This window comes from Castanea sativa, chromosome 1, assembly GCF_040712315.1.
Source record: "Castanea sativa cultivar Marrone di Chiusa Pesio chromosome 1, ASM4071231v1".
NCBI lineage: Eukaryota > Viridiplantae > Streptophyta > Magnoliopsida > Fagales > Fagaceae > Castanea > Castanea sativa.
In genome coordinates this window covers 63,395,201-63,413,929 of record NC_134013.1, presented here as the reverse complement: position 1 = coordinate 63,413,929, position 18,729 = coordinate 63,395,201, and the positions used below count along the sequence as shown (strand labels likewise).

Genomic DNA, 18,729 nt, shown 5'->3' with positions numbered 1-18,729 from the left:
ACTAAAAAGGGTCGAAATAAACACTAAACATGGGCGTGCCCATACTAAGGTTGCATCTGACATTGATTGAAAAATGTAACTTTTATTACTATTTAACTTATTTTTAGCAAAAAAAGTTTATTCTTGCTACTATTTATGAGTTTCATATTTTCATTACACTATTTATAGATTTTATTACACTATTTTAGTTAGTTTTTAATTTTATTTACAATACTTTTAATAAAAAAAAAAATTTCAATTTCAACTAAATGGTTCAAAAAACCGCTATATTTAGAGGGTTTTAAGATTTAAGTTTTGAGTTTAACCCTCGAAATAAAACAACAGAACCGTTAAGGAAAAAAAAAGAAAAAAGAAAAAAAGCGGGAGAGTGGCTGCATGTATTATATTTAGAATTTTAAAAAATAAAAATAAAAATAGAAAACTCATCTCGTTCAGTCAGTCCCATTTTCGTTGATTTTAAGCTCTCCGACGACGATCAGAGGCCTGGTGGTCGGCATTATTATCTCCGCCGCTTCTTCTTCCGATGACAGGTCTCTCTATTTAACTCTCTGTTTGTTTCCCGAGAAAAAGAAATTTGAAGTCTGTCACGTAAATTGCATTGCAGACCTTGCCAAACATTTTTTTTATTTTTGGGTGTTCTCTCTCATTTTCTCACTCCCGTTCTCTTCATTGGTAGAAAGAGACTACGAAGTGTTAGTTCAATTTCGGGTTAGTCCTAGTGTTTTGGGGGTTCAGAGAGAAAGCAGTAGTATAATTTGGGGTCTAGGGTTTGGATTCTTTGGAATTGGAATTGCGTAACTCTCCTATGGAATCTGAAGCACTGGCTTTGTGTTTTCTTTAGTTCTTTCTTTATATCTGTTATTTTTATTCCAATCATAATATAGGATATGCATCTATTTCATTTGATGGGGTCTTGACGACGAGAGGGAACGATGGGTTTGGTGAGATTTGGGATAACGTGAAGCATTTTGATGTTGTTCTTCATTATCCTAAGGATTCTAGCGTTTTTTTTTTGTTTGATTGGGGGTGCATTACAGTGTTTGAATGTTGAGGATGATTATGGGTACATTATAGAGTTGATAAGTGTTGATGGTGTAGTATTTCAATAGTATCAATTTAAGTATGGGTTGGATTTATGAGGGTTTTTTGTTTTAGTTTTAGTTTTTGTTTTTGTGATGCTGTTTTGTTAATTTTTGTTTCCCTGTGTAGACACTGCTTGCGCCCGCACTTTGGAAATGAGCACTGGTTTTGTTTTTTGTTTTGTGTGGAGCACAAGGATTGGATGATGAAGTTTTGAGCTTCTGTGAAAGTATTTGATCTGAGGGTTTGATGCTGGTTTTGAAAAATCTATGCGTATAATTATTGTCCATTTCTTTTGATTTGGTGTTTAGGATTTCGTTTGACCTTTAAGCTATAGATTTTTTTTTTGGTACAAGTAATTTAGTTATTTCTCATTAATTTTTAAATTGGTCTTGTTTTCTCAATTCTTATAGTTGTAATCTTGTCTGTGTAAATTGCGTAACTTGTAACTCCAAGAAAAAACTAGAGAGGGACATATGTTATAATCATGTTGATTATGAGACTTTATTTGTATGGTCAATGGAAAATAGTAGGCTTGGGCAATTTTGTTTTGTTACATGTGTTGTACATTTTAATTTCTCTCAATTCTAAATCTAACATGGGTTCTTACTTGACACAGAAGCCAAATAAGTCATAAGAGACTTGGAGAAAAGGGCATTGGGAGAGGAACTATAGAGTGCTTTGTTGTTAATGTGTTATAGCAGTAGGGCTTCAAATTTCACCGGGAATTTAAAAAATACAAGATCTATCATCTATTACTCATATTATATAATTTGCAAGTCGGGTTTTTCACCCTATCATATTGCACTAGTGATCTATCATCTATCATATTGGTGCCAAGGACAAAGTTTTATGTCTTTTTAAATTGTGACTTTATTCCCCATTTATTTCATATCTCAAACTCTAACATGGAATATTCCTTTTTGTTAGTCTTTTCCACTGGCTTTATCACTTGTTTTAGTACTCTTATAGGAGGAGGACAACTTAAGGTGTGTCTCTCATTTAAAATTTCTTACAAATTCTATTGCTGGATTTGTATATTTATGGTCCGTTTGGATTGAAGGGGAGGGAGGGGGGTAGAGTAAAGGAGAGTGGATTTGGTCCAAAATTAGTCTATTTTCAGCTAACTCTACTCTACTGCCCCTCCTTCCCCCCTCCATCCAAACGGGCCCTTAGTTATCCAGTTATTTTTTATCTTTGGATTTATCACTGGTTTTGACTGACTTTATCACTGATTTTGTAGATTTAGTTATCAAGTAATTTTTTTCCTTTATTTTTTAGCTTGAGTAAGTGAAGAGTTGGATATTATGCTCCTAATTTAATATAATGTTCTTCATGCATTGGTTTTAAAATGACAAGAACAACGATAGTGCCCTATAGGCAAAAATATTTTAGAATAATTTTTCTATTGATAACACTTGGATGATAATAATTCAATAAGTTGTTCTTTTATTCATATTGCAGCAATATATTAAGACATCAGTTCTACATATAAGATGGAACACAATTGGGTAAAACTCAGGAATAGAGCCCTTCCTGAGTATAGACAAGGAGTTAAAGACTTCATAGATTTTGCATTTGAGCATACAACAATGGGGAATAAAATTTTTTGTCCATGTAAGCGATGCAACAATTACTTTGCAAAGACTCGAGATGATGTTGAGGGTGATTTGCTTACTATTGGTATTCTCCCAAGCTATACTCGATGGTTTAGACATGGTGAGGAGAGACGTTTTGAGACATGTGATACTTTGGATAGTGATGATGAGTCAGATGAGGATGACGAGTCAGATGAGGATGGCGAGTCAGATGAGGATTATTGTGTAGCTTTCAAAGAGACAAGTTGTGTAGCTGGAGATTCAAGTGGCAATGGTACTCCTAAAGAGAAGAAGAAAAGGAAGAAGAGAGGGCGAGGGCCTACTCGAAATCTTAAATTGTCCCAAGAGCTCAAGGGGGGAGAAAAATATGAAATCGGTTGGTTGAATGGAAGACCTGTAGGGCCTCATGCTCGTGCTTTAATAAATGAATGTACAAAGCTTGTTAGGGAACAACAAAATGTACCTCTAAAGTTCACAGATTGGAAAAAAGTACCAGATATCAAAAAAAGGAAGCTTTTTGATAAAGTATTGGTATGTAGCATAAAAAAATCTAGTAGCAGCTTCTATGTCTCTTTTGTGATATTCTCATTTGTGTCATTTTTTTTTCATTCTATTTTAGGAGTATTTCAAAGTTGAGGGCCGAGAGAAAGAGGTTTGGCGACAAATGGGTAATTCTTACTCAAATTATCGTGACTTCCTAAAAACAAAATTTTTTAAGCCATATGGTGAAGCAACAGAAGAGGCACGAGCTAATGTGCCACCTGGAGTAGAGAGGGATGATTGGAACTGTCTTGTGGATTTGTGGACCAATAAAGATTATATGGTACCATTACATAAAATTTATACTTAATTATGACCTATGTTGACTTGCTTAGCAATACAAAATATGCTTTTATTAAAAAAAAAAAAAATTCTCAACAACCCAATTTACTTTTTGCATTTGTGGTTACTTTGTTACCTGTGAATCATTGAATTTATGTCATCCTTGATACCTTATTCATGTGATTACGTTGTTATTATCTCAAATAATGATTCTACATCATACAATGTTATAACATCAGGAAATTTTGCACTCATTTTCTTGAATCAAAACTGATAAGAATGAGCTTTGAACACTGCATTATTACTTTATGTTAAGGCCCTCCACTGCTGCTACATTTGCAATGGACCCCTTCTACTGCATTAACCTCTGCTGCATTAGTCTGCTGCTGAATTGATGAAGTGTTGAGCTACTGAACTGAAGTGATGTAATCTAGCTATTGTGACGAACAGTTTATGTACTTAGTCTAGTATGTACTCAACTGATTGTAGTGGTAAATGAAATTGTTGTAGTTAGTGATTGTAACAGTTAAGATCAGTTAACCCATTCTACTGCATTAACCACATCCCATCTCATTCCATCTTTCTAACAATTTTTTGAGCTAAATCTTTCTAACAATTAAGATCAGTAGGACCTTAACAATTTATAAGTATCAGACAATGGGGGGCATAGGATTAATTAGATTATGCTGCAAATAAAGACTTATCATTAGTAATATATCATTTATTTGTATATAGAGATTTAATTTATAAATTGGTGTATTGGGTTTTTAAATTTCATCTTTAAAGAATGATTTTTAATCTCATTCAGTGCTTTTCTTGATGTAGCTGTTGATAGGTATTCTTCTGTCAGAAACTTAGAATAAGTGTATGGTTAATGCAGTAGATTATTAAAGGGGGAGTAAACATATTATGGCTTCTCAGAATGATTTTTTATCTCACTTGTCAAAAAATAAGAAAAAATTTAAACATTTAAAATACTACAAAATTGCTTGAATGTTTTGGAGTTGGCTGGTTTGTATGCAATAAAGTGTAAACATAAAACCATGGTGGTTATGTATTGATGAATAGTTGATTTAGTATAATATTCTATGCTTTGATTCTATTATAATGTTTATTAGTGCTTAATCAAGGCCGGGCATGCTAATATGATGTAGGCAAAGATTAATTATTGTGTTATCAGAAATGTAGTTAATGAGTACTCATCATTCTTAAATGTAGGACATGTGTTTGATAAACAAGAACAATCGTAGCAAAAATGATATTGTCCACACTTCTGGATCAAAAAGTTTTCAACAACGTAGTGCAGAAGAGGTATAATTTGATAAATTATCAGAGTTCATATGGTTACACATGGTGTTTTTGTCGAAAATACCTTGGTTGCTTATTCTTATAATTATAATCTAGTCAAAAACCAAATTTATTTCCTCCTTGCTACCTTATTCATTTGTTTTGTCAAATGGTAGAAAGAGAAGATGGGTCATGACCCTACCAGAGTCCAATTATTTGACATCACCCATGTGCAATCTAATGGGCAAGCAGTAAATGAACCAACACAAGATGCACTGGTATGAAACCTTCTAATCATATTAATAACTAGTTGTATATTGTAATTTTTTATTTGGTTTTGTTGCATGTTATACAATTACTTTTCTCTTTAGATGGCATTGAGGGATCTTACTGATCAAGTGAATGAGGGAGTATTGCAAATGTCTCAAGACCAAATGTTTACAGAGGTGTTTGGACCTGAGCGTCATGGACGAGTTCGTGGCTATGGGGCTGGTATCACTCCTACAAAGTTAAGGGGCTCCTCCTCATCCATAATGCATGACCTTGAGAAACAACTCCAGGAATCTGAGCAAAAACGTGTGGAGGCAGATGCAGAGGCTAATGCTAAAGTTGAGTCGTTGAAAGGAGAGGTAGATCAACTTAAGAGCATGTTGGAACAACAAGCCAGTCAAATGGCAGAACAAAGTAGACGTTTTGAAGATATGATGGCACAAGTGATGAGTTGTATGACCTCACGATCAGCTCAATCAAATAGAGGTTTAAAGATCATTTACTTCAATTTATAGCTCTAAAATTTTCTTACTATTCTCTGGAAAATTTTGTGGTACAGTCATCATTATAACTAAGATAGCTATGCATCTTTTAGAAATGTGGTCTTATGACTAGGACATACAGCATTAAAGAGAGGTTAAAACAGATAACAAGGAATTGGAAATCTGCTGAATGCTAATATTTCCTAGTTTAACCCAGACTCTCTCTCTCTCTCTAGCTTAATGAAATGAAAATAATTTTGGTATGATAGCCAGACTTGCATAATTATTATATTAGCAAGTAGATTCTCGAAATGATTTAATTACACAATTCTGCTCGCTTTTGCAAGTTGGTCAGAGTGGCATGGTGTTAGTAAAAATATCAATTATATTGAAGCCTATTACCAATTACATAGATGAATTCTTTTTGAAAGTCCATAACTTCGTTTTTGGGAAAAACATTGGAAGTCCATAACTAGTTAAGATTGAATATGAAAGTTCACGATGGCCTTATTAATATTCTGGTCTGGGGGTCTAGTTATATGATTAAAGGTATCTGAGTTTGGTTTTACCTGTCATCTCTCATAGTGGATGATTAAACTGAAGTCTTTTTGGTTTCCTTCTTTTCCATCAGCTTCAAGAGAAACAACGCAAAATAGAAGGAAAAAGAGAAAATAATTCTGATTGATATGATCGCCAAAGAAAGGGACCAGCAAATTGTGGAAGAGAAGTTACGAGTAAGCACAAAAAAATAAAAAATCTGATTGTAAATTTTACAAAGATGCATATGGTGAAATGTGTTCTTTTTTTCTTTTCTTTTTTTCTTTTTTCTTTTGTTGATCTTTTAGTTTCTCATGTTAGGATTTAGGAACTATTGTGGACTTGGTGAAATGTGGTATTTGGTTATTTTGTTTTGATGTTTTAGTTTATCATGTAAGGACTTTGGAACACATTGAAAGAGATTTCGAGCATGTTATATAATATTGTGTTTTGAGATAGTTTAGAACTTGTAATGTGGTTCTTTAGAGTATATATGCATGGTTGTGGTATGTATTGAAATGGTCTGGAGCAGGTTATATAATATAATATTGTGTTTTGGAATATTTTTATTCACATGATATGGCTAGAAGAAGCGAAAAAAGAAAAGAAAAAAAAGAGACAAGCGAAAAACAAAACTTATTTCGAGGGTTTGGAGACCTTTAAAAAAGGTCACTATTATGGAGGGATATGCAATTGGGAATTTCACTATTTTAATAGGATTATTTTTTATATATATTTCAACGGTTGGTGACCCTTGATAAAGATGAATTTCTTAGGGTTTCGCTCCTGACCCTTGAAATAACCTTTTTCAAGGGTTTTCACACTCGAAGAAAATCAACTTTTTTCCTGGTTGTAGTGGGCAACAATTCCTCCATTTTAAAATTCCCCACGTGAAAAATAAAATAGTAAAACTCCTATTCTATCTAAAGATTATTACCAACCATCATTATGGAAACATGTGCAATCGAAAATTAGAGATTGATAAATAGTAACAAATTATATAAATCAAAGCAATGAAAGATAATGCATTTATAAAATAGAATACCTCATGGTTAAAATAGAGGTTGAGCTCATGTGTTAAACGGCAAACCTAGACCAATAAAATATTTGCAATAGCCACTTTTCCACTCTCTTAAGTTCTCAAATTACAAGTAAAGTCCATTAAACACACTCAATTCAATTTAACTAATTCCAAATATTTCCAAATAGTATCATTTTCCATATAATAAGCAACATGCCAAGATTTTCTACTTTTGACTTCTATCAAGTCAAATGATTTATATGTTTGATTTTCACATTTTCAACAAACGAATGTAAGAGAAATTTGTCTATAAATTATGCCATGACCAAATTTTTTTTTTGGGAGGAGAATCCTTACAAAAGTAAATGAATGGCATATTATCTACCAATTTGGAGAGCCTAACAGTTTTTAACATAGTTTAGATTGTGTAAAAGGAATAAATGAGTATAGTGTTAGGATTAGTGATATAAAACCCAATTGTTTGACTTTATCTATCAAATAATATTTTATTTTATGAGATTACTTTTAGCATGAATATTTGGACATTATATTGTAATAGGGTTTGCATAAAGAAGATCTAAATAACAAGTTCCTTATAAACTCCTAAATATTGGTTCATAGTTGATGGTAAATTTAAGAATTTTATTTGTGAAGACTATAACATAACAATTAACATGATTTGTTTTTATCATGGAAGTATATACTTCTAATTGACATATCAGTGTGTCTTAAAAGTATAAGATACATTGAAAAAATTTTCTACAAATTATTGTCACTTGAATAATAAATCTCACGACTTCTATTTTCATAGACTATCAATCCTGAGAGAATTGTGAACTTGAACATAAAATGTTGTTTTCTTTGATGTACACAAGATTGAGATCTTACATGTTTAAAATCTTAGTACATTGGGCAACACATATAGTGTTGTAGGAACACACATTCTCAAGACGGAATCTGTAAGTGCACAATTTGTACCCGGTCCAATCACTAAACAGACTCAGGCCCAAAGAGCCTTATACAATAAAATTTATAGAGTGTGGGTTTAAAACCTAGACTATAGATGTTGGATAAAGAGAAGAATCATGCTAGATTGTCGTTATCCGCATGTTCAATAGATGAGAATAGCAAAGAAACTCTCCTCGGACTACGTCCGAGGACCAATTGTACTGCCTTTCTCTCCTTAAGAACAATATTACAACTACCGTTTTTTCCCCCCATTCCTCTCATACCTCTCTTGTTCTTTTATATCCATCTTCTTCTTCCTTTCTTTTTCCACATGTAACACAAATCTTTTTCTTAGATACTTGTCACATCCTGCACCTTCTTGAAGTCTTCAAACACCAGCTGGAATGTTGAATATTACTGTTCAGAGGTCATTTCTCCATTAATGTGGCCAGGGAGGTAGGTGCAAGGTCTTTAATGTGGTGGTAGCAGCCTTTTCCCCTTTGATATTTATCATACGCTCTTACTTCCAACAACCGTGTGGATCATGCCTTTACCCAACAAGTCTTCCGGAGTTCTCCCTCCAAATCCCTTAACATGTTCTATGACCTTTACTTGACCCATCCGAGGAGATACTCCTCCTCAGACAGCTCCTCTAACCCTTATAGCACGAACTGGTTTGCGGGCTTCAAAGGCTATGCTCGAACAGGCTTTCTCCACCAAATCAGGCCCAAGGCCCAAATACATATTTTAATCATTTTACCCCCACAATAGCCCCTTAAAACTTCATTTTTCCCCCCATCTGAGGAGAGAAATGGAGTTTTGAAACAACAGCACAACCTCCACACACTTTGCGAACTGCCACACGTGTTGGGGTCATCTCATTTCTTTTAAACCGCCCCTGACACTTCGAAACCCGGAATACTCCTATTAATGACTGCAAGTTGCGTCTTGTTCCCCACATTTAATGGTGAGATGCGCATCCAATGGTCCGGGTTCCTTTTCAAGATTTGGGCGGGATAACTCTGATTCGAGGCCGCCTCCCACACGCCAAAACGCCTAAGAAACCGAATCTCCATCCATCCTTTCAAAAATCAATCACATCTAAGAATTACTCATTCTCTTTCCTCCTAAGAAGCTTGTGAAGAATCGTCTAACTATTTCCCGTAAGTTCTCAATCTTCTCTATTCATTTCTCCTCAGCTATTGTCCTCGGCCACCAATTACACCCTTTCCCTCTCCAAACATACATTCACACCCCCACCAAATGGGTAGATTTAAGTGTTTAGTAGATACCGACGCCGGTATGGAGGGCTTTTGGGCCAAATATCATATTCCCCAAGACATAGGCTTGAGATATTGCCCTGTAGAAGCTATAGGTAACACTAGAACAGAGGGAGAAGTTATCATCCCCATTATCGCATTCCTAGAGGGTGGGATGACCCTTCCCATGAGAAACGTAACCAGTGAGTACCTACGTAACCATAGGTTATGCCCAGATCAATGCACACCAAATGTGTTTAGAATCTTAGGTTGTGTCGACGCTCTAAATGAATAAATGGGTCTAAACCTCACATGGCACGACGTCGTTTACATGTACGAGTGCCATAAACTTAAAGACGTAGGGTTCTACCTTAAATCCAGATCTAGTATTGTTAAGCTCATATCCTGTCTTCCTAAATCCAACAAAGGCATGAAAGACGACTATCTTATCGTCTCAGGAAACTGGTCTGATGGTCTTCATTGCCCAGTCAAATGGGGAGACCCAGGTGTGACTCTATAGGAGTTAGATTCCCTAATCTAAGACTTAGTCCTATTAACTTCACAATTTCTGGTTATCTTGTTTGTTTTTCCCTTTTTACCTGATATTTGTTGCTGACCTAACTACACTTGTTTCTTCGGATGTTTTTGCAGACAAACAACACGTACGACCTCGTTTAAGTCTTTGCAGCGTCGCGGATCTCAATCGCGTCCTTCGATCCGAAGTGTTCGTAAGCGAAGACCTGCAAGTAAAGGTAGCCCATCTGATACTAGGATACGATCCTTTATCAGACGATTTCCAAGAGATTGGCAACGCGATCACCGCAGGCGACCGGAGACGTAAAATGATAGATATTTCAAGCCCAAGCTTCCTTTCTGCCCATGAACTTCCAGACGACCCCTTCGTCATCTTGTACTCTTGCCCCATTGCAGCAGTTCCTCTCTCGGCGCATTCCCAGACAACAAACATCCGAGAAGAACCGACATCTTCACAACAATTACTTGACGAGGAAATTGATCAGTTTTGTCTTGAAGAAGCTAAGAGACCTCAAGAGGATCACCTCATCATCCTCTCGGACGAAGAACACGTGCTTGCAGAAACTTCTGGCATAAAGGGTTTGATAATAGCACAACCCGACTCTAGCTCCGAGGAAGACGTCATATCTACTCTTAGAAAGCTGATGTCTAGGAGGGGCACACATGCCTGCAAAAAGGGGGAGGTTGGGTCGCAACCCCCTCCCATTCTGCCACCACTTCCTTCTCCCACCGATCCTAAGATTCACGCCCCGGATCCTAAGAGGAAGAGGAAGAACGAAGCCGAGGAAGCAGAGGTGGAGAAGCAGAAGAAACTTAAGCAACAACAACAACAACAGAAAGCAGGCAAAGGTAAAACGCGTGCCTCTTCGGTAGAAAGTGGGGATAACCGTGACTTGGCCGAGGTACGCCGGGCACAGGCTAATTGGTCTTCCGACCTAAAACTAGATAGGACCCCCATTTCCTGTTAGTCCAGCATCAGGGCGTTTCAACAAGGACATGCCTATCACCTGGCCGACGCACTGGAACAGCCTCTTCTCCAACCGAAGGACATGGAGGCTCTAGATAAGATGACTCAGCCACATCTCTTTCTCTCCCTAAAAAGAGACTTGGCTTTGGTAAGTGTCCTTCAATTATTTCCATAATGCATTTGCTAAGTGAATTTGCTTCAACAATAGTGCATTTGTTCAATATTTCAATGTAGGTCGTTCAGGAAGTCTTCGCTGTAGAGAGATGGGTGGAAGACTCTCGGAAAAAGGCTACAGCTGAACTCCAGGTCAGAATCGAGACCGAGAAGGCCTTAGGCCAAGCCCTAGCAGAGAACGAGGATCTGACCAAGAAGTTGGCAGATGACAAGAGGGAGAGAAACGGTGCCGAGGCCAGCCTTAAAATAATCAAAACTCAAGTGGAGAGGCAATGCAAACTCCTAACCCAAAAGGACGAGGACTTGTCTAAGGCTCAACAAGAAAACTTTGACTTAAATAAAGAGCTTGCTCGAGCGAAGGAGGAGGCTCGTACCCTCAAGGAAACCATGGAGGCTGCTAGGAAAACTGCTTTTAATGAAGGGGTTGAGACAACAGAAGATCGGCTGACAGAGGAGTTGGCAGAGCTATGTAGGGAGTACTGCCAACAAGTATGGGCAGAAGCTCTGAACGTGGCTAGAATTCCCTCAACCTCGGAGTTGAGGAAACCTGAGAATATTTGGATTCCTCGGGACATCCAAATGTTCTAAGAGCTTCCTCCTATCATGCCTACCCCCGAGACTACGCCTTCAACACAGCCATCCATCATCCAAGAGCCCATTCCAACTCTAAAAGAACCTGTTGGTTCCGACAAAGAGAAGGAACAGGGTGGCAAAGTCGAGAAGTGCCCGAGCAAGGATGCCGAGCCAAATGTTCCTCCAACAATGAAAAAAGACAAAGGGAAACAAGTCCAGACCTCATTTGAAACGGAACTTAAACAAACAGAGGAGGTGGATATGACCAAAGAAGCTGCCAGCAGGTCCAAACACGACCCCCCCACCAAGACTTAAAGCATAGGCCAGTTAGGACCTCATCTTCCTTATGTAATAAATTTTTTGGTACTAGGGCTTTTATCTTAACTGTTTTTTTTTTTTTTTTTAATTTCAAAGTTTCATTTCCAATGTATCTCTTGACAAAAATTAATGAGAAACTTGAAGGGTTGTTCTTTAATTGATTTCCAATATCCAATAGTAAAATACTAATTCACTTTTCCTTAATGTAAATTATATGCATGAACTGTAATAGATGAAGTACAACAACATACAATTTAAGACTTAAGTTGGTAATTAGTTTGGGGTATGAAGCAAACCATCAATCTTACCATAGTTTCTCAATACGTCAATTTCCATGAGGAATGTAACCACAGGAAATGGTTTCTGTTTGATACTTAGAGTAGTGGATCCGACGTAATGTTAATTTCCTCGAAATAGAAGGCCCGAGGACCCGATGTAACTAAGGTTCTGTTTAACATTTAATAAGATATCAATTTCCACAAGGTATGTGATCCGAGGACCATCCATTACTAAGTATTTATTTGATATTTATAACAAATAGATCGCAATGTTAATTTCCCCAAAGTAGAAGGTCCAAGGACCCGACGTAACTAAGGTTCTGTTTAACATTGAATAAAATATCAATTTTCACAAGGTACGTGGTCCGAGGACCATCCATGACCAAGTTTATGTTTGATATTTATAACAAATAGATCGCAATGTTAATTTTCCAAAAGTAGAAGGTCCGAGGATCCGACGTAACTAAGGTTCTGTTTAACATTGAACAAGATATCAATTTCTACAAGGTACGTGGTTCGAGGGCCATCCATGACCAAGTTTCTGTTTGATATTAATAACAAATAGATCGCAATGTTAATTTCCCCAAAGTAGAAGGTCCGAGGACCCGACGTAACTAAGGTTTTGTTTAACATTGAACAAGATATCAATTTTCATAAGGTACGTGGTCCGAGGACCATCCATGACCAAGTTTCTATTTGATATTTATAACAAATAGGTCGCAATGTTAATTTCTCCAAAGTAGAAGGTCCGAGGACCTGACGTAACTAAGGTTTTGTTTAACATTGAATAAGATATCAATTTCCACAAGGTACGTGGTCCGAGGACCATCCATGACCAAGTTTCTGTTTGATATTTATAACAAATAGATCGAAACACAACATAATGATAATTGAACAAAAATGACAAAAGTGCGTTTCATTAATAGTAATACCTTCACAGGTTATTTACATTCCAAGGACATTGTACAATTTTTTCATCTAGATCAGCTCAGCGATACGACTCTATACCCGCAACAGAGGTGATTCGGTATGGTCCTTCTCAGGTAGGTGCTAACTTTCCCCACGCTGGATTCTTGGAAGTACCTATAACTTTCCTCAAGACCAAATCTCCAGGCGCAAGTGGCCTTAGTTTCACATGAGCATCATATCCTCATTTAAGCTGCTGCTGATAGGAAGCGAGTTGAACCATGGCGGCCTCTTACCGCTCCTCAACCAGATCCAGGCTTTTCTCTAGCAAACTCTCGTTATCTTCTGGGTTGAAAGAGCTTGTCCTTAATGTCGGAAACCCAGATTCCAAAGGTATCACTACCTCGGCCCCGTAAGTCATGGAGAAGGGTGTTTCTCCTGTGGATCTTCGTAGTGTAGTCCGATATGTCCACAAAACGTGTGGCAACTCTTCTACCCATCTACCCTTTGCCCACGCTGGATTCTTGGAAGTACCCATAACTTTTCTTAAGACCAAATCTCCAGGCGCAAGTGGCCTTAGTTTCACATGAGCATCATATCCTCGTTTAAGCTTCTGCTGATAGGAAGCGAGTTGAACCATGGCGGCCTCTCGCCGCTCCTCAACCAGATCCAGGCTTTTCTCTAGTAAACCCTCGTTATCTTCTGGGTTGAAAGAGCTTGTCCTTTATGTCGGAAACCCAGATTCCAAAGGTATCACTACCTCGGCCCCGTAAGTCATGGAGAAGGGTGTTTCTCCTGTGGATCTTCGCAGTGTAGTCCGATATGTCCACAAAACGTGTGGCAACTCTTCTACCCATCTACCCTTTGCGTCTTCCAGTCTCTTCTTGAGTCCATTGACTATAACTTTGTTAACAGCTTTGGCCTGCCCATTTCCCTAAGGATAAGCTGGAGTAGAGTATCTGTTTGTGATGCCCAAGTCACTGCAATACTTTCTGAAAGCTTTACTATTAAACTGCACACCGTTATCTGAAATAAGTGTCTGGGGTATCCCAAATCTAGTGATAATGTTCTTCCAGACAAACTTCTTGGCGTCTACATTCCTAATATTTGATAAAGGCTCAGCTTCAACCCATTTGGTGAAGTAATCAGTTCCTACGAGTAGCCACCTTTTATTTCCCGCAGCTCTCGGGAAAGGCCCAACTATATCCAGTCCCCATTAAGCGAATGGCCAGGGTTTAGACAAAGGATTAAGGACACCACCAGGCTGATTGATGTTGGGCGCAAATCTTTGGCATTGGTCACATTTTCTCGCGTAGTCTTGAGACTCTCTCTGCATATTAGGCCACCAATATCCCTAAGTCAGAGCTCTATGGGCTAAGGATCTCCCTCCAGTATGACTTTCGCAAATCCCCTCGTGCAATTCTTCCAAAAGTGCCTCCGTCGCTTCAGGGTGTACACACAGCAGGTATGGTCCAGAAAATGAGCGTTTATACAGCTTCTGATCCTCGGACAACTAGAATCAAGGTGCCTTTTGACGAATCTTATCTGCTTTAGACTTCTCCTCGGGCAACACATCGCTTTTTAGAAAAGAAACTACGGGGTCCATCCAGCTAGGTCCGAGTCTTACCTGATGGATACGGATGGCACTTGCGATTGTTAAAGCAGATTTCAGCAAGTCTTCGACGATGATAATCCCAGGCAAGGCCTGAGCCGAGGACGTTACCAGAGTGGCCAATGAGTCTGCATGTGTGTTTCCACTTCAAGAAACATGCGTTAGGATGAAAGAATCAAACTTGGATTGTAAACATTTGACCTTAACCAGGTACTCTTGCATTCTTGGATCCCTTGCCTCTATGGTTCCCATCACCTGGCCCACGACTAACTGAGAATCCGAGGACATATGAACTGATTCTCTCCCCATTCTCTGGACCATACCCATACCAACTAAGATAGCTTCATACTCAGCCTCGTTGTTAGTGGCCGAGAACGCCAATCTCAACGATTTTTCAAAGGTAATTCCTTCAGGGGATACCAAAACAAGCCCGATACCTGACCCTCTCTAATTCGCCGCCCCGTCAACATATATTTTCCAGACCGGAAGCCCTTGGCATGTGACCATGCCAACTGATTTTTCATCTATGTGCAACTCCTTTGCGGTTTCTTCTAATGAAGGTTTGGCGAATTCTGCCACCAAATCGGTAAGGACCTGGCCCTTCACGGAGGTGCGGGGCATATATTTGATATCGAAAGCTCGCAAAATAGTTCTCCACTTGGCTACCCTCCCTAAGTAGTTAGTGCTTCGTAATACCGACTTGAGAGGAAGTTGAGTCAAAATCACAATGGTATGGGATTTTAAGTAATAAGGAAGCTTTCGCATAGTATGAACTACGGCCAGAATCGCCTTCTCCAAAAGTAGATATCGCACTTCGACTTCATTCAAAGATTTGCTAACGTAGTAAACCGGTCTCTGTACTCCACTATCGTCCCGTATTAAAACCAAACTGACTACATGGATAGCTACAGCTATGTATGCAAACATGACTTCATCGATCTCTGGCCGAGACATGATGGGTGGCCGGGAAAGATACTCTTTAAGTTGATGAAAAGCCAAAGCACATTCCTCGGTTCATTCAAATCCTTTCCACTTAATCAGAAACTGGAAAAAGGGTCTGCACCTATCAGCGGACCGAGAGATAAACCTGCTGAGAGCAGGAGTCATCCCAGTCAACTTGTAAACTTCCTTTGGATTCCGAGGTGGTTGCAAGCCATGGATGGCCCTGGCCTGTGCCGGATTTACCTCTATTCCTCTATGAGTCACCATGTAGCCTAGGAACTTACTAGAGCCCACCCCAAAAGAGCACTTGGAGGCATTAAGGCGCAACTTGTACTTCCTAAGCGTTTGAAAGGTGTCATCTAAATCTTTCACATGCATAGACACCGTCTTGCTCTTCACCACCATATCATCCACATATACCTCAATAGTCTTTCCAAGCTGCGACTCGAACATCCTGGTCATCATCCTTTGGTAAGTAGCCCCGCAATTTTTCAAACCGAACGGCATCACTTTATAGTGATAATTTCCTGTAGGAGTAATGAAGGTGGTTTTCTCCTGGTCATCCAACGCCAAAGGTATTTGGTGATAGCCTTGGAAGGCATCCAAAAAACTCATCCGAGGATGTCCAACCGTGGTGTCCACCAGTGATCGATGCGAGGCATTGGAAATGAGTCTTTGGGACAGGCTTTGTTCAGGTCTATGAAGTCCACACATACTCTCCACTTCCCGCTCTTCTTTTTTACCACAACAGTATGCGCCAACCATTCTGGATAGAAAACTTCTTTAATAGCCCTAGCCCTTTTGAGCTTGAGCACCTCCTCCTTGACGGCCTCGGCATGTTCTTTGGAAGAACGTCGTGGTGGTTGCCTCCTGGGAACAACGGCAGGGTTGACATTCGAATGATGGCAAATGAAGCTTGGGTCAACCCTCGGAGCCTCGTAGGGATCCCATGCAAATACATCAATATTGCTTTTCAAAAACATCACCAATTCCATCTTCTCTTGATGTGGTAGTCGTACCCTAACCTGAAAGAACATTTTAGGGTCATCATTAATAAGAAATTTTTCCAACTCTTCACACGTTGCCTCCTCTGCTGTCACCGCACTAGGTGCATCTAGAGTCGTTAATTGCTATAAGTCTTTCACAACTGAGGCTGAGGATTCTAGTTCGACCTGACGCAGTATTGTAGCCGATATGCATTGCCTTGCTACCGGTTGACTCCCAAGAATCTTCTCAATTTGTCCTCCCAACGGGAACTTTACTTTGACATGTAAAGTTGAGGAAACAACACCCAGAGCATGCAGCCACGGTCTTCCCTTCGAAACTTATCAGTGGTGAATTGTAAGCCGTAAGATCCTCAAGCTTCAACTTGAGCCCCCTAAACAATCAGGGTACATAATATCCGAACCACTACCCTGATCGACTATCACCCTCTTTACATCATAGTTTCCTATCCTTATAGTAACCACCAGGGCGTCATCATACGGTTGGATGATCCCAACTTTATCTTTGTCCGAGAAGCCCAAGATAGGCGGAGAAGCACGTTTAATTCTTTTTAGCCTGGAGCCAGACTCCTCGGTAAGAATATGTGATATGGACATCACCCTAGTAAGACAGAAACCGGTCATGCCTGGGGCTGCAAGGATGACATTAATCGTTTCCAAGGGGGGCCGAGATGACTTATTCCTCTAGTTAATCGAACCCGAATTGTTTCCTTGCCCACTGGGCTGATATAAATGTTGCTTTAACTTTCCTTCACTGACCAGCTGTTCCAAATGATTCCAATGTGTTTGGCAATCCTCGGTAGTATGGCCTACATCTTGATGGTATTGGCAAACAAGGTTCTGATTTCGCTTCACAGGGTCCCCTGCCATCTTACTAGGCCACTTGAAATAGGGCTTCTTGCTGACTTTCTCCAACAATTGGTGCACTGGTTCTTAGAATACGGTGTTAACTACTTGAGGAGTGGCTGAACCAGATTGCCTAGAGAAATCTCTCCTCGGCCTGTTGTTACTGTACCTATTCGACCTGAAATCCCTCCTCTTCTGAGGGATAGCCTTCGCCTTACCCTTACCTTGTTGTTGGTCTTCCTTAACTCTTTTATACTCGTCAATGCGATACATAAGCCAACGTACACTCCGCACGGGCTTCTTAGTCAGAGATTTCCTTAAATTGTGATCAGTTGGGAGGCCCACCTTGAAAGTGTTAATCGCCACTTCATCAAAATTGCCGCCAATTTCATTAAACATCTCCCAGTATCTGTCAGAATACATTTTCAAGGTCTCACCCTCCCTTATGGCCATAGATAACAATGAGTCCAAAGGCCGAGGAACTCTGCTGCATATAATGAATCGAGACGCGAATGCCCTAGTGAGTTCCATGAAAGAATCAACAGAACCCGCCTTCAGTCCGTTAAACCATCTCATAGCAATAGGTCCCAAGCTAGAGGGAAAGACTTTGCATATCAAGGTCTCGTTCTGAGAGTGTACCGCCATTCTCTGATTAAAATGACTCACATGCTCATTATAATAATTTTCAAATTTGTTATGTCTCATTTTTTTTTTTAATATTCAATTTGGTTGCCATTTATAACTCATTTATTTTTAGAGCAGTTCAAGCATATGTTTCCAAAAATAAGTAATCTCTTAAGAGCATTTCAACCTTTTCAAGCATATTTCATTTGGAATAAAAAATGGACAAAGTTTAGCTATAAAATTAGTTGTAACCTAAGGTTACAACTTTATTTAATATCTTTTTATTGAAGATGAATTTTGATAAATCTACCATTGGATTACATTGTTTTTATATATTCTCCATGCTTGCAAAATTTCTATAAAATTAAAGATCAATAGCTATGTCACCAATAAATTTTTTAAATTGCAAGTTTTTGTAGTTTGAAATTATGCATAAAATATAAGCTTATAGATCATATAGTAAATAATATCGAATTGACACAAAATTTAAAAAGTGTATTAAGAGCATAAAGAAAATGCAATTCAACGGTTAGATTTTCAAAATATGTATTATTATTTATTTTATTGAGTAAGGTTGTAGCCTTAAGCTACAACTAATTTTGTACCTAAAATTTGTCCATAAAAAATGTTATGATTTTTATGATTAA

General features: G+C 38.6%; 1 protein-coding gene across 5 annotated transcripts; it reads left to right on the top strand.

Annotated features, from left to right (window-relative positions):
* Window positions 1-396: 396 nt before the first annotated feature.
* LOC142624449 (uncharacterized) lies at window positions 397-6,634 on the top strand. Of its 5 annotated transcripts, none has more exons than XM_075798886.1 (8): window positions 397-530; window positions 1,210-1,309; window positions 2,545-3,209; window positions 3,298-3,501; window positions 4,719-4,811; window positions 4,964-5,065; window positions 5,159-5,543; window positions 6,171-6,634. In XM_075798886.1, exons 3-8 carry the CDS (start codon window positions 2,577-2,579, stop codon window positions 6,212-6,214), a joined length of 1,461 nt encoding a protein of 486 aa, XP_075655001.1. In that variant the 5' UTR covers window positions 397-530; window positions 1,210-1,309; window positions 2,545-2,576; the 3' UTR covers window positions 6,215-6,634. The 5 variants fall into 5 exon arrangements, with proteins under 5 accessions (XP_075655001.1, XP_075654523.1, XP_075655489.1 ...); XM_075798408.1 differs by having other exon boundaries at window positions 1,210-1,353; XM_075799374.1 differs by lacking the exon at window positions 1,210-1,309.
* The last annotated feature ends 12,095 nt before the right edge of the window (window positions 6,635-18,729 follow it).